The following is a 20,477-nucleotide window of genomic DNA, read 5'->3' on the forward strand; positions in this document are numbered from 1 at the left end:
GCCGCTGAGGGCCCGCGGCGAACACAATAGGCTTCCCAGAAGTATTAAGAGGCCGAGGTAGAAGAAATACAGACTTTAATGAAGAGTTTTCCCTTTGGTATAAGTGAGACCCGTGGAAACATCCAAACAACGACAAAAGGAGGCCAGGATGAAAACGGTCAACTCTCCCTTATCCGCCGGCCGAAGGAGGGGGGCCGGCTTGTAGGAGGTACTCAGGAACTGCAGCTTCTGCGTTTCCCCTCCGTGAAACTGACAGGCATTCGGGCAAACTTCTGCCTCTCAGCCTCGCCGTAAGAGGCCCAAGTTTTTCTAGTCCTATCTGGAAATCAGTTTCATCTGCCTCAGGTCTCTGGTATAAAAGATAATGCTGCCGATCCCAGTTACCTCACCGGCCTGGGCGAGGAAAATGCCAAGAGCTGTAAAAGGGCTTGGAAAAGTCAAAAAGGTGATGTATAAATGTAATAATTGATTATCATTTTGTGCTCAAGAATAAGCCATGGAAAACAATTAGGAAAGTAAGTCTACAGCCCTAAAATATATGCATATAAAATTTTAAAAGAATGCAGTTCCAACTCTACAGATGGTATTTGGGGATTGTCTACTGCTTTAGAGTTTCAATGCCCCTTTTCTCACCTCCAGAAAATCCACCTGGGAGAGTTAACTGTACAAGGGGCCCAAATTCGTCACCCCACCCCCCATCCCAAAGGGGAGGCAGGGCACAGGCTTGAGGAGGAAGGGCTACACTTTGGCTGTAGAGTACAACAGGCATGCAACATGGGAGGGCGGGCCTTATGAAATGTATATACAGACCCCTTGGGGTGAGGGGCCCCGGCCAGGAGGCACTGAGCAAGAGAGGGGTCCATCTCCCCCCGGCCGGGAGGGGGGCTCTGGGGCAATCTCTAAGGGTTGCATATCCCCAGGGAGAGGGGACAGCTGCCACTCCTGCCTCTGTTCTCCCAGCCCAAACCGGAGAGGATGCTGAGCAAGAAGAAGACAGGTCCCAGAAGCCAAGAAGGTGTTGGCATCCCTGTCATTGAACTCAGGGGCCCAAGAACTCTTTGCATAAAATAGCTTCAGACCTAAGAGATGGTCAAAGGCACAAAGTTTAAACATGGGGGTGGGGGGCTTTGAGAGGGGTCTGGGGTATTGTGAAGCCCAGAGGTGTGATTCGTTCCCCCTTGCCCAGAAGGGTGACTGTTCCACTGGGCCTGTCACCACAGGACATTTTCTATGACAAGCACTCACCTTCTTGGGGAAGGGGCATCAGGTTGGCACAGGAAAGGCCCAGGTAAGGGGCCACTCTGTACATTAATACTTTGGTGATTAATGTTTGCAGAGAAGTAGGATTCTCCCCCAGGCTTCTGACTCAAACCTTCTCACTCAGCTGGATACAAAACCCAGTGTCCACACTACTCCCAGCTCTGACACAAGGCCAAGCCCACAGAACACTCCCAAATGAGGTCCTGAGAGTTAGGGAATAGGGTGGAGGGGACTGGAGGGCATCTTCTGGAAGACAGCACTGGGGCAGATCACAGTTTCCGCTCCACAGGTTGCTGTAGACACAGTTCGCTGCCCGCAGAGATGATGGGCAAGTGATTGTCCATGTGGTAGCTGATGAGGTGACTGACACTCTCAAAGCGGTGATCCTTTGTACGAACCTGGGAGGGTGGAAAGGAAGGTGGTCAATTCAGGTGAAGAGTCAAGACCTCATCCTTGAGGTGGAAGAGCGTGAAACAGACAAGAGGCTTAAAGGAGAAAAAAATGGTGGGGGAGGGAGGGGCCTGTCAGTCCTGATCATTGAGGCTTCTCTAAAAAGAGTTGTAGGAATAGACAGGTCAGTGAAGTGGGAAAAGGCAAAGGAGACATCGGCCCTGAAACAGGGAAGCTGAGACCTATATACCCCTTTCTTGACCTGGAGGAAGTTGGCATGTCTCAGAAGAGTATACACAGTGCAAAAAAATATGTGGAAGCCAGGTGTGGTGGCTCGCGCATGTAATCCCAGCACTCTGGGAGGCCAAAGCAGGCAGACCACTTAAGCCCAGAAGTTCAAGAACAGCCTGGGCAACATGGCAAAACCCCATCTCTACAAAAAAAAAAAAATTAGCCAGGTATAGTGGTACATGCCTGTAGTCCCAGCTACCTGGGAGGCTGAGGTGGGAGGATCGTTTGAGCCCCGGAGGCAAAGGCTGCAGTGAGCTGTGATTGTGCCACCACACCCCAGCCTGGGTGAGGAAGTGAGACCCTATCTCAAAAAAAATAAAAAAGGAACGGAGGGTGAGATTACTGTAGAAAACAAACAAAAGTTTTTTGTTTCCAGACAGGGTCTCTGTCACCCAGGCTAGAGTGCAGTGGCACAATAATGGCTCACTGTAACCTAGAACTCCTGGGCTCAAGCGATCCTCAGGCCTCAGCCTCCTGGGCAGCCAGAACGACAGGCATGTGTCACCATTCCTGACTGATTTTTTATTTTTTTTACTTTTGTAGAGAAGAAGTCTCGCTATGTTGCCCAGGCTGGTCTCGAACTCTGGCCTCAAGCAGTCTTCCCACCTCAGCCTCTCAAAATGTTGGGCTTACAGGCTGGAGCCACCACATCTGGCTAAACAACCAAAGTTTGGAGGAACAGTAAGGCAGTACAGATAAGAGAAAGCACAATGGTCTAAGTCCTGAGTCTAGGGAGCTGGGGAGGCCTGTGGATCTTACAAAAGGAAACTTGCAATGTCTAGCCTCTAACCATCTGAGTTTGGGCAGCACAGCCTCTTCAGGGTAGTCTCATTTGTCAAAAGAGTAGCACAGATGAGATGACTGCCTTCTAGCTCCGATAAGCTTACGGCTTGGGGATTTGAGGAGGAGCCAGGGCTGTATTTATTTTATTTTGTTTTGTTTTTTTAGGCAGAGTCTCACTCTGTTGTCTAGGCTAGAGTGCAGCAGTGTGATCTCAGCTCACTACAACCTCCACCTCCCAGTTCAAGCCCTTCTCCTGCCTCAGCCTCCTGAGTAGCTGAGATTACAGCTGTGTGCCACCACACACAGCTTTTTTTTTTTTTTTGAGACAGAGTCTCACTCTGTCACCTCAGTTCATTGCAACTTCCACCTCCTGGGTTCAAGCGATTCTCCTGCCTCAGCCTCCCAAGTAGCTGGGACTACAGGCACAGGCCACCACACCAGGCTAGTTTTTGTATTTTTAGTAGAGACAGGGTTTCACCATATTGGTCAGGCTGGTCTCAAAACTCCTGACCTCAGGTGATTCACCCACCTCAGCCTCCCAAAGTGCTGGGATTACAGGTGTGAGCCACCGTGCCTGACCAATCTTTGTATTTTTACTAGAGACCGGGTTTCACCATGTTGGCCAGCCTGGACTCGAACTCCTAACCTCAAGTGGACTCGAACTCTTAACCTCGGTCTCCCAAAGTGTTGGGATTACAAGCATGAGCCACCACGCCTGGCCCTGTGTCTGGACTGTTAAGGGACACAGTTCAGGCTAAGGGATAAGCCCCTGGAGGAAGATGCCAGACACTTTGAAGAGCAGAGCGGCCCAAGAGAGCTGCCCAGCGGGAAATGTCTAGAAAGCAATGAGGGAAAGAACAAGGATGCACTGTAGGGCACTGTACCTTCCTTTCTGCCACCCCTCACCCACACCTCTGCCATACTCACCACACCCTCAGGGTCCACCAGTAGCAAATGCTTGGGCTGCCCACTCTGCAAGCCAGTGAGCACATACTGGCCGGGTGTGGTCGTGCTCTCCCGCACCAGGAAGTCCCCGTTGAGCTGCAGCAGTGCCTCAGCCTCCCGCCGGCTCAGCTTCCCATGGAACCAGGGCTCCCCTCGGAGCTGCTCAGCCATGGTCACCGACTGGGGAGGTGGAGGCACCCGAAGAGCATCTTCAAAGGGCTCTGGAGGTGTAGAGAGAGGGTGAGGGGAGGTAGCAGGCACAACACACACCCAAGACCCAGACTTGGGAAGGAAAGCCAGGAAGGAAAGAGCAGATATAGGCAGGGGAAGGGCCAGAACCAAGTAGGAAGAAAGGGATGCAGAGAGGAGAGAGAAGCACTCACTCATGTCAAATAGGTCCCGGGGTGCACTGCCATTGATGGCAGGATTAGGGGGCCCAGCACCACCCCCTGCTTGCCGGGCCTTGTCTAGGTTCTGGACGTTGACGTAGGAGGGATCGTCAAAGAGCTCTCTGCCTGCTGAGGAAAGGGAGGATCTACAGTGATCCCGGTCCTGCCTCCCCAGCTCTGCCCATCTCAGCTCCCTTCATACCTGGACAGGGTGGTGGAAGTGGCATCTGTTTGCGGACTTCTGGATCTCCTCCAACAGGCTGTCCTATAGGCTGCAGGGATAAAAATAAGGTGGGACCAGAGGCCCTAACCAGCCATTCCCACCCTAGGCCCACCCCGCCTCCATCCAAACAACTTACCAATGTAGCTCCCAAGTGGCTGGGGTTCTGGGCAGTGGGTGGAGTGGCTCCTTCCCGAAGCCTCATGTCTACTACCCCCCCAAGAGGGGGTTCCTTCCCCGGGAAGTCATTGTAGTACTGATGGTCAGGTGGCTCTTCCTCCTCCTCATCCCAAGCTGAGCCATCAAAGCCAGCCATCCTGAGAGACAGGACAGTGAAGGTGTGGCTGTAAATGTGTGGTGGGCAGGAGGAGGGAACAGAACAGCAGCCATGTATTTGGTATTTACTGTGGGTTAGGCCTGAGGCTGAGTGTTTTATATACATAATCATTTCATTCTCCTGGCAACCCCTAAGAAAGATAGGTATTGTTTTTTTCCCTAGTTTTACAGATGAGGCAAATGAGGATCAGTGGTGAAAAGATTTGCCCAAGATCTCACAACTAAAAGGTGACAGAACTCAGATTTAAATTCAGGTTTGACTTTAAAGCTCATGCCCTTGGCTAGGTGCAATGGCTCATGCCTGTAATCCCAACACTTTGGGAGGCCAAGGAGGGAGGGTTGTTTGAGCCTAGGAGTTCAAGACCAGACAGGGCAACGTAGCGAGACTGTCTCCACCAAAAAAATAATAGTACTTAGCCAGGTGTGGTGGCATGCACCTGTAGTCCCAGCTACTCAGGAGGCTGAGGTGGGAGGATCACTCAGCCCAGGATATGGAGGCTGCAGTGACCTGTGTGATTGCACCACTGAACTCCAGCTTGGGCAACGTAGCAAGATTCTGTCTCAAAATAAAGTAATGCTCTTGCCCTTGATCACTGTGTATCTGCCGCAAGGAAGGGAAGCACTATGTGGTGAGGTGGGGAGGAGGCACTACAGAATAGCTTAACCTCTCCTAAATATTCAATCCCTCCTGGCACCACTGCTTATCCCTCAAGGCCTGAGGTGGGAAAGACTGTTATCTCAGGGAAAAGAGATATCCTCACAAACCCAAATTCTTGATGGCTTCTGGAGGGAGAAAAATACAGAATGCCAGAGAAATGGGCAAGAAAGAGGAATGGGAGTAGAAAATCTCATCTAGCCAGAGAGAGAGATGTAACTTGGAGGCCCCAGACTGCAGCTCCACCATGAGCAACAGGAGGAAAGCCTGGCCCCGCAGCAAGCAGGGCCTCAGGAGTCTTTCCTTGTGGGCCACAGGAAATGTAAGAATCGCAGGAAGTGGGAAGCAGAGGCACGCAGGTTATTCCCTCCCTGAGCCTCTCAGCTTAAGTGTGGGAAGAGCAGCCCTCCTTTCCCAGTCCTAGTCTGGGGTTCAAGAGCTGCTGCACACCCTCCCCTCCTGCTCACCTGTCATGGGGGGTGACCAGTTTGGGTGGGTTCCTGAGGTATTGTTTGAAGCGCAACTCGAAGGCCTGGCCAATGGTGCTGATGACATCCTGGGCAAGCCCTTCAGGACACTCCAGAATGTGGCAGGCTGAGGGCACAGCAGAGGCGGTCAGTGAGCTGAGCCCACTGGGAGGAGGCACAGACAGGGCCCTCATCTTCCTCAGCAGGAACCCCTACTTAGCTCTACTTAGTAAGAGTGGGTGCAGATGACCCCAGGTCCCGCTCACCTCCTCAAACAGCCGGACCCACCCAGTGCTCCCCACCATGCCTCACCTCTCTGATTCACAGGGTCTTTGGCAACATAGGCGACATACTCGGCTGTGTCCTGGAGAGGAAGGTCAGAAAATGTTACAGCTCCACTTTAGTCCTGACCCCTAAAACCCCGTCCTTTTCAGATATCCCCACAATCCTAGCACCCCCACTTCTCTAATAAATGTCTTCCCAATCCCTAGCCCCTTGCTCTTCTCCCACCACCTTTGCTCTGTTCCCCAACTCACCGGATCCCCGCCGGATGCAAATGAGATAGATTGCATGTGGTGGTTGGCGATGATCTGAGAATTAGGGCAGGGGATGAAGAAGGAAGGGAATGCCATGCGTCAGGCAGCCTCAGGGCCCAGAACCCTGGTGCCCCAGTCTCATTCTCTGGGTTCCTTATCCCATATCCTCATTTCCTCCGTCCCTACCGGTCTCTTGCTCTCAAGCCCTCTTCCTAACTAGATCTCCCCTTAGCACCCCCACCAGTGTTTCCAGTCCCCCTGCCCAACTCCACCAACCTGCTTGCAGTCTGCGGCCATGAGGTTGAGGCTGCTGGTGGAGATGGTGAGAGTGATTGGCATTCCAGCAAATTTCAGGTTACTCCTTCCCAGGATAGAGCTGAGCGGGCGGCTACAGGGCTAAGGTAGGGCCCAGGGTCTCAGAAGGTGAGGGTTCCCAGCTCGGGCAAACCACACTCTTGCCTTCTGGCCTTCCCCCACATGCCCCACACTTGCCTTCCCCCTGCCCCTCACATCTCCCAGCAGCATCCCTATCCCCAAGGACCCCAGGTACCTTTCTCCTCCTTGTCGCCCCCTTAGCACCCGGCACAGCCTCACACACCAGACTGATGGCCTCCCTGGGGAAAGAGGGGTACTCAGACCCAGTGCCTGCCTGCCTGCCTCCCACTCAGCTGGGGCTGCCACAGGGCTGGGGGAGGGGAAAGCCAGGCCAGACTCCCAGGGCACTCCAGGCTCTTTGTCGTGGTGGATTGAATTAAGGGCCTTTAATATTTGATGACACTGAGAGGCCGCTTCCTGGCTGATTGGGTTAGGGCCTCAATGGGTACAGACCCACCCCCTTCCAGCTACCAAATGTCCCATTCCCTTTCCAAAGGCGGCAGCAACCTTCCATCTACCCCTATTTTCTACTCCAGCTCCACCTGCCAGCTGCTTCTGCCACCTTCCCCACAACTCCCAAGGCTGGACAGGTAAGGAGGATCCGAGCCAGAGGGGCCTCCTTTCAGTAAGATGCAGAATCACTACCAGCTTTCTCTCAATCCCCTTCACTACCCAAAGATCAGCCCCCACCAGCAGCACTCAAGTGACCACTCCCCTCCTCCCTTTCCTGTGGCCTCACTAACCCCGGGACTCCCCCAGTCTACTCCCTCCCCACTAACCTGGTGACCTGAGTCCGGGTGTTGAAGTCCAGGGCACGCATTGACTGCAGGACCTCCACACAGCCCATGTACTAAGGGGAAGGAGGGGAGGACAGTAGGTCAGCAGCTCCCCCACCCCGGCCCCTTCACAAAGGGCCCTAGGACTTTGCCCACATGGTTCCTAAGGGGAGTAGAGTTGGAGAGGTTCTGCCCATTTCCCGTGGCTACATCCCACAATCAAGGTGAAAGACAACAGGGAATGAGGACAGAAAGAAAGGCAGGCTAGAAAGAAGGACCTCATGCACTGGGGAGAGAGTTTGGAGGGGACCGACAGGCATTGGCTGGGATGGAGTGACAACTCCAGAAAGCGGGAGGAGAATGGAGGGGAGGATCAATAAGTCACTCATCCCAACACTTACTAAGAGCTTCTGCCATGCTGGGCATTGTGCTAAGCATGGCAGGGTGGGGGCGGGGGAGTCAAAAGAAGGAAGGGGGCTCAGACAGAGCTGGAAGGGAAGGGGCTACAGAATCAGGGTAGGGATGGGAAAGGTTTAGGAAATAGGGTTGTGGAACAGCAGGAAAAAGATTCCAGCCAAGCTGGAGTGAGCAGAACTGGGGGGGGTCTGGGAGGGAGTGGAAGAGAGGATGTTCACTCACCCGAACCAAGTAGCAAACCCCGGGTCCCATGACTTTGTCGTTGGGATGCAGCCAGCCCCGTGTGGGCTTATTGACAAAGCTCCCGTGGCGGGTCCACTCCTCGCCCCCCAGCTGGCCCCCTTCCACCCGAGTCCTGCGCCCGCCGCCTCCACTCAGCTTGTTCATGTCCTGGAGGAGGGGTAGGGGGCCTGAGTCTGGCATGGCTGCCCCTACGATCCCCTCCCCATCATCGGCTGCCCTTCCGGGCTCCCCCTTAGGCCCGGGGCGCCCCCCAGCCGGGTTGGCAAGCCTCAGGTTGCTCATCCGCGGGAAGAAGGAGCACAGGGTAGTGGGACTATCATCCCCAGGCAGAGGAGGCAGGATGGGCCCCAGGGATGAGGCTGATGGGGAAGGCAGCTCCTCCGGGGGGGTGGACCCTGAAGCCCCCTCCTCCAGCGATGACAGAGACTCATTCCGGAGTGGATTGTACTTGGGCTTGGGGGGCAGGAGATCCATAGCTGAGTTGAGAGAGGGGCTGCTGCCCGGCCTGGCCCCCCTGCCAGTTTGGGCAAGGGGGCCAGGCAGGGGGTACCCCCAGGCCCTTAGCCTGGTCGGACCTCTGTGGCCCAGGAGTCACAGAAGTCCTGGGGAGGGAGAGGGACAAGTGGCTTCCGCTCCCCAGCTCAGACCCAGACAATTTTGGGCCCCATCCCCGCCCAACGTGGAGCCTCTTCTCTGGCTGAGAAGAGAACAGGCTGGACCCAGAGCTGCCTGGCTCCTCCCTGGGGGCGGGGAGCTAAGGAGAGAGACCAATCCTGAGGACAGTGCTGACTCACAGGCTCAGAGGGGCTGAGCCCCACCCTGCCCCAACCTCGAACTCTCCCCAGCCCTATACAAACAACTAGTAATCTGGGGAGGAGTAAAGTGGAGGGTGGGAGGAGAGGATGGAGAAATAAGACGGAAAGGAGGGAGATAAGAGGAGGTGTGGGTCACTGGAAACCGGACACGGGCAGACCAAAGGGGACAGGAAGCCAGGCGAGAGTAGAGGGGAATGAGGGAGGAAACAGAGGCAGCTGGGGGTGGAAAAGGGAGGAGATCTCAGAGCTCAGCATTTCCCTTCCTGTCCTGGTTGAACACTAGAATTCCCCCATTCTCGAGCCCAGGCCACCCCCCACCACTACCGCATACAGTGAGCCTGGGCCATTAGCATCCTCTGCTACAACAGCTGTGGACTGGAGCTAGGGAAGTGGGGATGGGAAGGAAGTGGTCCCAATGGATGCAGAGCAGGGTCAAGAGGAAGAGCAAAGCTGGCGAAAATCAAGGAATAAAGTCCAACCTGGATGGTACATCAGGAATCTACCAGGCAAGAAGGGAACAGGAGGACATGCTGGTCACAGCTTGTTCTCTATGCACGGCATCTACCACACCAAGGAGCTATGGCTCACAGCCAAGCACTGTCTGGTCTCCCCTTTCCACGGGCCTTAACACAGTACATTGTCGGGGTGAGAACGAGGCCTCAGGTCCCCAGGCCCACTCCAAACCACCCCACTTCATATCCCTCCTCTTACAGGGCCCTAAGCCCCACCAAAGAGCACAGTGTCCCTCACACCAGGGGAGGAGCCTGGCTGGAGGAGGTAGAAGAAACAGTTCTCCAAGAGACGTAGAAGCTACAGACCAGGAAAGGACCGAGAGATCAGAAGACACATCCATGTCAATAAGGACAGGAAAAAAAATAAGTACAGGAGGAAGGGGTGTCAGGAGAAGACGGGCTGAAGCTGGCACAGGGAACAGTCCCAAACCCATTCCTGCCACCCACGGCTTCCTGCCACTGCTCTTCTGGAGAATGCCATAGGCAAAGCTGGCAAGTGACCAAAAAAACAAGTTAAAGATACATATTCCCACCAGGTGCAGTGGCTCACGCCTGTAATCCCAGCACTTTGGGAGGCCGAGGCAGGTGGATCACCTGAAGTCAGGAGTTCAAGACCAGCCTGGTTAACATGGTGAAACCCCGTCTCTACTAAAAATACAAAAATTAGCTGGACATGGTGGCAGGCGCCTGTAATCCAGCTCTGGAGGCTGAGGCAGGAGAATTGCTTGAACCCAGGAGGTGAAAGTTGCAGTGAGCCGAGATCGAGCCACTGCACTCCAGCCTGGGTGGCAAGAGCAAAACTCCACCTCCAAAACAAACAAAAAAAAGATACATATTATCTCAAGCTCACTTTGGAATTACCCTTAGATTTACTTAAGTGGATTTATATATATAATGATATGATTATCCTGATTAACAACATTAACACTTAAAGTGTGTTAGATACTGTAATTAACTCTTTTTTTTTTTTTTTTTTTTGAGACAGGGTCTTGCTTTTCGATCTGTCCCTCAGGCTGGAGTGCAGTGGCGTGATCTTGTCTCAGTGCAACCTCCAACACCCAGGTTCAATCGATTCTCCTGCCTCAGCCTCCTGAGTAGCTGGGACTACAGGCCCATGCCACCACGCCAGGCTAATTTTTTGTATTTTTAGTAGAGATGGGGTTTCACCGCATTAGCCAGAATGGTCTCGATCTCCTGACCTCGTGATCTGCCCTTGTCAGCCTCCCGAAGTGCTGGGATTACAGGCGTGCGCCACCGTGCCCGGTCGCTTAACTCTTACATCTCCCCTTAGTGCTCATTCCAGGAGAGCTTTGTCACTCTGTCAGCTAATCCTGAGAAGGAATTCTATCACTTCATTTCCAGCCAGCTCTCAGGCATAGAGAGAATGAGGAAAGGATTCCACCATAGCCTCACACCCCCAAAACACACAAACACACACTAGGATGTCCTCATCTGTGGAGATGATATTCTGTGGGAGCCTACAGTATCCAGAGCCAGGGAAGGACCGATGGGTGTGGGCGTTTAGAAGAAAAGAAAGAAGTATAACTCTTTAAATTTGCATAGGGAGAAAGAAGATTGCCTACTGGAAGTCCAGGTGATTGGGTGTAGGGGAAAAGTTATGAGTGGCTTCTCAGCCCAACTGGGAGGAGGGGAGAGGATCGGGAAGTAGCAGGAAATGGCCAAAGCCTCAGGAATGTTGCCAGCAGAGAAGGCTGGGCACACGGGACCAGGAGGAATGCCCAGAAAAGAACTCTGATTAGGGGGAGGGGAAGAGACAGAGAAGTAACAACTGAAGTGTCCCTTAAAAAAAAATCAAACAAAAAGGGCACTATTATCTACTGCCACTCCAAACCACCGTTTTTCCGGTAGTAGAAAACTTTCGCTCCTGTCACACCCACATGCCACACACCAACAAATCCATGGTCCTATCCACTTGTGTATAGGTAAAGCCTAGAGCTATTTCTAGGGTGGGGTTGGTCCTAGGAAGGGAAAGCCAGGAAGTGAGGCTGGGAGTCTCAGAGCAAGTCTCCCTCCCTCTCATGCCAAACCCCAAGTTCAGCCCCTTCAAATAGCTCTACCCTTAGACGAAGTTAAGAAAGGGGAAAACGGGCCGGGCGCGGTGGCTCACGCCTGTAATCCCAGCACTTAAGGAGGCCAAGGCGGGTGGATCAGGAGTTCGAGACTAGCTTGGCCAACATGGTGAAACCCCGTCTCTATTAAAAATACAAAAATTAGCCGGGCATGGTGTTGGGTGCCTGTAATCCCAGCTACTCGGGAAGTTGAGGGAGGAGAATCACTTGAACCCGGGAGGCAGAGGCTGCAGTGGGACGAGATCGCACCATTGCACTCCAGCCTGGGCAACAAGAGCGAAACTCCGTCTCAAAAAAAGAAAAAGAGGAAAACCGCTGCCTTTAATCTCACGCCTCACAGCCAGAGATGGGAACTTTGACTTCCCACCTGGGGGAGCACGAGAGTGCTCGGAAAACTGATCCCAAGGCCCCCAAAATAGAGAAAGGACAGAGAAATATAAGCAGGTGGAGTTTCAGGGATTGAAGTCAAGGCTTTTCAATTGATGATCTAGGTCCCACAAAGATAAAACTACTAAGGGGGCGTGGTCGCCTAGGACTAGAGCATCAGACTTCTAAGCAGGGAGGCTTTCCGGACAGTCAGACGTAGATTACGGAAGGGGCGTGGTCTCAGAGGGGCGGGGCCCTGGATAGGCGTGGCTTCAACAAATTCGAATCCCGTTCTTTCAGGAGTAGGGTTTTGCCCTTTAGGGAGATAGGCTTTTTGACAGGAGCTAGCGGAGGATCTTTGCTAGGAGGCGGAGTTTCGGAGAATGGAAGGAGTAACGAAGGATTTCTCGTACAAGGGCTTGGAATGTGTCTGGGGGTGGGACTTCCAGGAAAACTGGGCGACAGGGTGGGGTCAGAGACAAAAAATAAAAATCAAGTCGGGGTTCGGGGGAGCCCCCCGAAGTTGGGAGGTGGGACTTCCGGGGAGAGGGGTCTCAGGGGGCGGGACTTATAAATGAAGACCGGAAGTGGGGTCCCGCGAGAGGGGTTCCGGGGTGGAAGAGTGGGTCACCTAAGGAGAAAAAAATCAAGACTCACCAGGGCCTCATGGAGTCTCCGCACCGCACCGCGGGCCGATTTGGTTCCGGATCACGCCACTGCCAGCTTAGGTTACCGCTCCAACTTTCTCCCCGGGCCCTGCCTCCCTGGAGAAACTTTATTACACTCACTTCCGGCCTCACTAACCCCTGACCCTCCACCTCAGGGTCCCTCCTTCACGCTTCCCACTTTCCCACGTCAGCCAATGGTAGCGCGAGATCACGCACAGAGGCAGTGGTGGCCAATAAGAGGGCTACTTTTGACCTACGCTCGTTCTTGAGAAACGTAGGAACTGCCCTCCAATAAGGACTCGAGGAGAAGTAACTCTAAGCCAATCGGAAGCTTGAAGGTGGAGCTGTCCCGCCTTGAGCCAAACGGACCAATAGGAAGTGCGGGCGGCGTGTTTGAAAGCGAGGCCAAAGTGGGTGGGAGCGCGTGCTGCTGGGAGTTGCTTGGAGGTTGGCGGCGCGGGGCTGAAGGCTAGCAGACGGAGCGATCATGTCGCACAAACAAATTTACTATTCGGACAAATACGACGACGAGGAGTTTGAGTATCGGTTAGTGCTAGCGCGGGGGCAATAGCGAGGTCGCAAGCTTTGACCATTGAGATTACAAGGAATTAGTAACTGGAACCGTGGCGATAGAATTGGCGCATGCGTGCGAAATGTGAACAGGCTAGGGCGATTGGTGGAAGGCGTGAGGCGCATGCGCGGAGGTGGGAGGAACTCGTAAAACAAAGTGGTTGCGAATTTGGAGTCGGCCCTCAGTTAAAAGGGGGGGGGTGGGCGTGGTTAAAGTACTAACCACCCTCACCCAGGAGGGTTTCTGGATCTTTCTCTGAACTTTATTGGGCAAATTTAACTTGCCTTGTGGAGACCGCTTGTTTCACAGTAATCCTGTGGAATCTAGTGGGAGCACGTAGCAAAAGCGGAGCTGGAAGTTTCCTCGCGTCCCTAATGCGAGAGTAGCGCTGAGAGAGCTGAATATTGCTTATTAACTTGTGAAAAAGACAGGGGCGTGGTTGGCCTGTGTTAGGTAGGGGACTGCTTGGGACTACAGTGGAATAAAACTGGCCAGGAGCATTGAGAAAATACCTTATATGGCTCTAATAGATTCCCTTTAAATATCTATTGAAACACGGAGTACTTTATAGGTTTCAGGTGTTCTGCTAAAGTGCTAGGATAACACGTGGTCTCTGCTGTTGACAAACTTAAAAATTTGTGGATGGTACCGACAGACACCAGAAAGGTGATACACGCTATGCTAGGAGCCATTGCAGGATGTGATGGGAGCACACAAGGCTTGCTACGGAGAGGGAAGGCTAGTGACCCGAAGGCTGCGGCTTCCTAGCTGTGCGGGGCGGTTGGAGTTTGGCTAGAAATTGAGTCCCCTACTTTTGCTAACTCCAGGACGCCCCTCCTCCCCCACCCGTCGAGAACCCCCGCCTCCACCGCCTTGGAGACTCACCTCTCTCTCTGCCATTCTTGGGCTGGGGGTGGGGATGGGGGAGTGTCCTAAGGGCCAATTCAGTGTGATGTCTCTTTTCACCACTATTGAAAATGAAACCAGTAGTAAACTACCGCGTTTCATCTATATGTGGGAGATAATGAGAACACATGGACAGAAAAGGACGGGAACAGCAGACATTAGGGCCTACTTGAGGGAGAAGGGTGAGAGGAGGGAGAGGTTCAGAAAAAAAAAAAAAACTGTTGGGTACTGTGCTTAGTACCTGGATGATGAAATAATCTGTACACCAAACCCCGGAGTCAGGAGTTTATATGACAAACCTGCACATGTACCCTTGAACATGAAAGTTAAAATACTGAGAGAAGGAAAAAAAAAAAAAGGAAGAGGGAAAGTTGGGGAAAGCTTCCTAGAGGAGAGAGCCTGAGATGAGACTCTAAGAAAAAGGTTATGAAGGAGAAAGCACCTCTTGACTGAAATTGTTTAGAAGACACTGGTTAATGAGAATGCGTCCAGGGATCAAAAAAGAAAAAAAGACACTGGTTAGCCATCTGCCAAGGGTGGTGATGATAGAAGGAATCCTGGCACTGAATGTAGCCTTCGAATTTGATGAGTTTTAAGTGCATAATAATTTTAGATTGGGAATAAAGGAAGACACAGGATTCCACAAATGTTGGCATTATGCTCATCTGTATTAATTGTAATAATTAAGGCAACTTCCTGGTTTGTATCTTGTCTCCTCAATTGGAGAACATAAAATGAAAACTTGCTTTTTTTGTATCTCTTCACCCAGCCTAGTTCAGGGCTTTGGGTCTTCGAGAAACTTGATGTGCACTGAAAAATATGTAACCATCTTTATGCCAAGAGGACCCCAGACCCTACTTTGATATAATTAACTTTCCTCAGCTGTTTTCCTCTACATCTGAACTAAACTAACTTAAAACTGTATGTGCTCAAAAGAGATTTGCAGAGCTGGGAAGGAACCACCATTTCATCCCCTGGAAGATGAAACTCTTAACTTGGCAATGGCATTTTGGTTTAAGAGGGATTTTTTTGGTCTATGTATTGAAGCCAAATTTCGTGCCAGGAATGTATTAGAATGTGAGCTATTTTCAGATATTTGGATTAGAATTTTCTGTTTTGGGGGAATTGGGAAGCTCTGCTACTAGCACAGAGGGAGAACTTAGTACACTTTCATTGAGCATGACACAGTCCATCTGGATTACCATCAGGGTAATGTTTGATTCACATCAGGGTAATAATTTCTTTGCCATGAAGGGAGACTTATCCTTGGTTAGAAAAGCATGGAATTTACCAAAAGAAGTCTCACAGTACATCCCTCCAGAGTTAGGAAGAGAAGATTCAGGATAGAAGCTTTTTTTTTTTTTTTTTTTTTGAGACAGGGTCTTACTCTGTCACTCAGGCTAGAGTGCAGTGGAGCGATCTCGGCTCACTGCAACTTCTACCTCCCAGGTTCAAGCGATTCTCCTGCCTTAGCCTTCCAAGAAGCTGGGATTACAGGTACCCGCCACCACGCCCGGCTAACATGTTAACCAGGCTGGTCTCAACCTCCTGACCTCGTGATCCACCTGCCTCGGCCTCCCAAAGTGCTGGGATTACAGGCGTGAGCCACCACGCCCAGCCAAGATTCAGGATAAATTTATTTTTTTTTCTTTCTTTTTCTTACGACTCATCATTCTCAAATTTTCTTTTTAAGACACAATGTCTAGAGAGAATAGATGTAGCTGTTATTAAAAAAAAAAGAGAGAGACAAGGTCTTGCTTTGTTGTCCAGACTGAAGTGCAGTGGCTATTAACAGGCACAGCTATTGTGCATTGCAGCCCTTTCTTTATGATTTCTTGTTTTTTTTTAATTAAAATGGAGTCTCACTCTATTGCCCAGATCTCAGTTCACTGCAACCTCCACCTCCAGTTTCAAGGGATTCTCTCCTGCCTCCGCCTCCAGAGTAGCTGAGATTACAGGTACAGGCCACCATGCCCGGATGATTTTTGTATTTTCACCTTGTTGATCAGGCTGGTCTTGAACTCCTGACCTCAAGTGATCTGCCCACCTCAGCCTCCCAAAGTGCTGGTATTACAGGCGTGAGCCACCGCACCTGGCCTATTTCTTCAATATTTTAATCATAGATTTCAAACTTCATACTGTATGTTTTTCAAATTCCTGGGTTCAAATGACCCTCCTGCCTCAGCCTCCCTAGTAGCTGGGACTACAGGTTTGTGCCACCATGCCTGGCTTAGATTTTAAAGGACAAGACGTTTCATTTCATCCTTTGTGATGCAGTACTCCATAAAAGGCCTTTGCTGTCCACAAAATAACTTCTCTTCTTTCCTTCTAATTATTAACACTGTGTGCTCTGTGGGGCTCCCATTATGTTGTAGGTAATCAACAAGAAGACTATAAGGTCCACGAAGGCCGAGAAAATGTGCCTGGAACTTAGGTGCTCGTTCACTGGAATTATTCACTAATTTGTATTTTTAATATACTCTCAGAATTTATATAGCATAGCCTGTATTTCTAGGTGCTGCTACCGCACAATAAAATTATATAAACTCTCTGACATCAGAAACCAGTTTTGCTTTCCTTTCTTGGCTGTGTAAACAGGCACTAAGAGACTGTATCTGGTACTAACATAAATTCCCTACTTCCCCGTTTCTGTTACAGGCATGTCATGCTGCCCAAGGACATAGCCAAGCTGGTCCCTAAAACCCATTTGATGTCTGAATCTGAATGGAGGAATCTTGGTGTTCAGCAGAGTCAGGGTTGGGTCCATTATATGATCCATGAACCAGGTCAGTGCACTGGCTAAAAGCAACCATATAAAACTTGTGCTGGGCTCAGTGACTCACGGGATCACCTGAGGTCGGGAGTTCGAGACCAGCCTGACCAACATGTAGAAACCCTGTGTCTGCTAAAAATACAAAATTAGCCTGGTGTGGTGGCACATGCCTGTAATCACAGATTCTCGAGAGGCTGAGGCAGGAGAATCCCTTGAACCCGGGAGGTGGAGGTTGCTGTGATCTGAGATCGCGCCACTGCACTCCAGCCTGGGCAATAAGAGTGAAACTCCATCTTAAAAAAAAAAAAAAAATTGCTACACTGAGGGAATGAATAAGATTTTTTATTAGCCCAAATGGGGGCTAGGAAACGGTTTACTGGTTCCTTCCCCCTCTAATCATAGGGGATTTTAAAAACAAAAGTGACCAAAAATAAGACTAAAATATCTGGGAAGTTCAGAGACAACCAGTCACCGGAAAACCTTATGTAACCTTTCAAACAGAGGGTACTCTTTTTGAGGCCACATTTACCCTGGTCATAGCCCCTGCCTCATTCTCCATCAGAAAACATTCTTGGATATATTCCAAATAAGCAAAGGAAAGTATATTTATTGATAAGACACCAGACACTCAGCTGCCAGGCAAAACTAATAAAGAACACCCTGGGGCTGTATAAACATAGCAAAAGAACTGATATTAACAATTCTGTACTTGGCAGACAGTCCAGACTTCTGGGTCTGCTTCTAAGGCCATATGCTTAAGTCTTTATTTAGTTATAAAGATCTGAGTGGGTGATAGCTGGGTAGGTGGTAGTGGAATACACTATAGGTTGTGCATCAAATGGTATGAGCTTGGCTCTTAGATTTCCCTCACTCTTTCAGAACCTCACATCTTACTGTTCCGGCGCCCACTACCCAAGAAGCCGAAGAAATGAAGCTGGCAAGCCACTTTTCAGCCTCAAGCTTTACACAGCTGTCCTTACTTCCTGACATCTTTCTGATGACATTATTGTGTTGCCTTCTTGTTTCTCACTTTGATATTTAAAAGATGTTCAATACACTGTTTGAATGTGCTGGTAACTGCTTTGCTTCTTGAGTAGAGCCACCACCACCATAGCCCAGCCTGATGAGTGCTCTCTGGACCCACAGCCTCAGCTGAGTGTGACCCCAAAAGCCACAGTGTGCTGTGTGTCCAGAACACACTTGGCAGATGGAGGAAGCATCTGAGATTAAGACCATGGCTATTACAGGGATCATGTAAACTTGTTTTTGTTTTTTTCTGCCGGGTGTTGTATGTATGGTGACTTGTGGATTTATGTTTCAGTGTACTGGAAACTTTCCATTTTATTCAAGAAATCTGTTCATGTTATAAACCTTGATTAAAGAGGAAGTTTTTATAATCTAATGCTGTAATTGTAAGGGTTTTTTTCCCCTCACTCAGGGTGAGCATCATCAATATCATGGTTCTAATTATATGGCCTTCAGTTTGATAATGAAGCCCAGCTCTTTGCTGATAATGAGCTATTTTAACATTCAGGTAACTGGTTTTTAAATCTACTTTAAGCAGACTTGCTGTCAAACATCTACTGAAATATATTTCACTCTAACTACTAGCCTGAGGTAGAGGTTATATAGGGACAACCTCATCTCATCCAAACAAATGAACTGCTGCCTTTAACATAGTCCCAATATTTGAATGGCACACATGGGTAAAAGGAGGCTGTCAGTCAGGGGCTGCCTGTGTGTCCCAATTCCTAATAGGAATAATAGGCACACACACCTATGACCTATTCACTGTGCTCCCTGGTTGAGGGAGGTTTTCAGCTGTTCTGAACTTTGGTTGGGCATTGGAATCACCTGGGAAGCTTTACAGGTACTGATGCCTGCCTGAGTGATTCTTAAGAATTTGTTAATTGGTCTGGAGTGTGGACTAGGGGTAAAGATTTCTGGCATCTTATGCAGGTAGGTAAAGAACGAAGCTTTGAGAAAACAGGTGCAAAATGTAGCTGTTTAAGAAAACATTCCAGACCGGGTGTGGTGGCTCACGCCTATAATCCCAGCACTTTGGAGGCTGAGGTGGGCAGATAACTTGAGGTCAGGAGTTCGAGACCAGCCTGGGCAACATGGTAAAACCCCATCTCTACTAAAAATACCAACATTAGGCTGGGTGTGGTGGCTCACACCTGTAATCCCAGCATTTTGGGAGGCTGAGGTGGGTGGATCACCTGAGGTCAGGAGTTCGAAACCATCCTGGCCAGTATGGTGAAACCCCATCTCTACTAAAAATACAAAATTAGCGGGCTGTGGTGGTGCATGCCTGTAATCCCAGCTACTTGGGAGGCTGAGGCAGGAGTATCGCTTGAACCTGGGAGGCACAGGTTGAAGCAGTGAGCCAAGATTGCACCATTGCACTCCAGCTTGGGCAACAAGAGCAGAAACTCATCTCAGAAAAAAAAAGGGGGCCGGAAGCGGTGACTCACTCCTGTAATCCCAGCACTTTGGGAGGCTGAGGTGGGCAGATCACCAGGTCAGGAGATCGAGACCATCCTGGCCAACAAGGTGAAACCCTGTCTACTAAAATACAAAATTTTAGTGTTCAAGCGATTCTCCTGCTTCAGCCTCCAGAGTAGCTGGGACTACAGGTACCCACCACCTCGCCCAGCTGAATTTTGTATTTTTAGTAGAGACGGGGTTTTACCATATTGGCCAGGCTGGTCTCCTGACCTTGTGATCCACCCACCTTGGGCTCCCAAAATGCTGGAATTACAGGCGTGAGCGACCATGTCTGGCCGTCAAAGAGCTGACTTTTTTTATAACTGAAAGAAATGAGGGCCAAGTACAGGGGTTCACACCTGTAATCCCAATACTTTGGGAAGCCAAGGCAGGGAATCACTTGAGCCCACGAATTTAAGACCAGTCTGCGAAACATGACCAAATCCCATCTCTACTAAAAATACAAAAATTAACCAGGTATGGTGGGGTGCCCCTGTGGTCCCAGCTACTCTGGAGTCTGAGGTGGGAGGATTAGGCAGTCCCTATGTGTTGTCCCATTTGCACCAACAAGACCAATAACTGGAAAAGGTGACATGTGAACTAAGCTCCATCTAGAGCAAGGTGGAGGAAGAGACGGTTTTTGGACTCTTTCTTGTCAAAGAGGTTTAATTAGTTTTGTCTATTATACTAGAGATAAATGAAGGTTCCACACATCTAAGCTCACCTATTCCAGGGTCTTCATACCCGACAGACAAAGGTGATAATCATTTTCGGTGTCCCTCCAACTTCCTTCTGCTACAAAATATCCTTGCTCACTCCAATAAAAGCCCTTAGACTTAAACCCTGGCTAACGGACCCATTAAACAAAACAAAAACAGCATATGCATAATAATTTGAATCCAGCACCAGAAACACCCCGAGAGCCTTACAGCACCTCCAACCAATGCTCCTTTGGCGCCCTAAACTCCCGAGGTCCCGCCCCCGACCTTGGGCTAAGCTCCGGCCCCCGCATTTCCGGGCAAGGAGTGACCACGTGGTTGTCTCCTGTAACAATCCAGCCCTGCTCCCACTCACTGGCTGAAACCCGAGAACGACAGTAGAATACACCAATGGGACCCTGAAAAAGTCTAAGCGACAGCCTTTTGACCACTCAGTGTCAGCTAGGTGTGAGTAAGGCGGGACTTTAAGTACGGAAGCTGCACC

General features: G+C 50.5%; 2 protein-coding genes across 3 annotated transcripts; one reads left to right on the forward strand and one right to left on the reverse strand.

Annotated features, from left to right (window-relative positions):
* Positions 1-58: 58 nt before the first annotated feature.
* Positions 59-10,321, reverse strand: SHC1 (SHC adaptor protein 1). 2 transcript variants are annotated; one of them, XM_012476261.3, is made up of 12 exons: positions 8,063-10,321; positions 7,427-7,497; positions 6,823-6,886; positions 6,549-6,668; positions 6,273-6,326; positions 6,049-6,100; positions 5,737-5,863; positions 4,418-4,595; positions 4,261-4,330; positions 4,053-4,184; positions 3,652-3,890; positions 59-1,658 (listed from the first exon to the last, which is right to left on the reverse strand). In XM_012476261.3, the coding sequence occupies exons 1-12, from the start codon at positions 8,555-8,557 to the stop codon at positions 1,530-1,532; spliced, it is 1,731 nt and encodes a 576-aa protein (XP_012331684.1). In that variant the 5' UTR covers positions 8,558-10,321; the 3' UTR covers positions 59-1,529. The 2 variants fall into 2 exon arrangements, with proteins under 2 accessions (XP_012331684.1, XP_012331683.1); XM_012476260.3 differs by having other exon boundaries at positions 4,053-4,187.
* A 2,622-nt stretch (positions 10,322-12,943) lies between these two features.
* CKS1B (CDC28 protein kinase regulatory subunit 1B) lies at positions 12,944-18,186 on the forward strand. The gene is made up of 3 exons (XM_064370476.1): positions 12,944-13,080; positions 16,670-16,797; positions 17,664-18,186. Exons 1-3 carry the CDS (start codon positions 13,022-13,024, stop codon positions 17,714-17,716), a joined length of 240 nt encoding a protein of 79 aa, XP_064226546.1. The 5' UTR covers positions 12,944-13,021; the 3' UTR covers positions 17,717-18,186.
* Positions 18,187-20,477: the final 2,291 nt, after the last annotated feature.

The sequence above is a fragment of the Aotus nancymaae genome, unplaced genomic scaffold, assembly GCF_030222135.1.
Source record: "Aotus nancymaae isolate 86718 unplaced genomic scaffold, 86718_ANA_hifiasm-v0.15.2.pri h1tg000108l, whole genome shotgun sequence".
NCBI classification, from domain to species: Eukaryota; Metazoa; Chordata; class Mammalia; order Primates; family Aotidae; genus Aotus; species Aotus nancymaae.

What these genes read in the sequence shown, in the direction of transcription:
- SHC1 (XM_012476260.3), bottom strand. Translation starts at nt 8,557, where the DNA reads ATGGATCTCCTGCCCCCCAAGCCCAAGTACAATCCACTCCGGAATGAG. An exon ending in GGGTTTGCTACTTGGTTCGG is followed by an intron (nt 7,498 to 8,062) that starts GTGAGTGAACAT and finishes CCTTCCCCTTAG; the next exon opens with TACATGGGCTGTGTGGAGGT. An exon ending in CCGGGACCTATTTGACATGA is followed by an intron (nt 3,891 to 4,052) that starts GTGAGTGCTTCT and finishes CTACACCTCCAG; the next exon opens with AGCCCTTTGAAGATGCTCTT.
- CKS1B (XM_064370476.1), top strand. Translation starts at nt 13,022, where the DNA reads ATGTCGCACAAACAAATTTACTATTCGGACAAATACGACGACGAGGAG. An exon ending in GACGAGGAGTTTGAGTATCG is followed by an intron (nt 13,081 to 16,669) that starts GTTAGTGCTAGC and finishes TTTCTGTTACAG; the next exon opens with GCATGTCATGCTGCCCAAGG. An exon ending in TTATATGATCCATGAACCAG is followed by an intron (nt 16,798 to 17,663) that starts GTCAGTGCACTG and finishes TCACTCTTTCAG; the next exon opens with AACCTCACATCTTACTGTTC.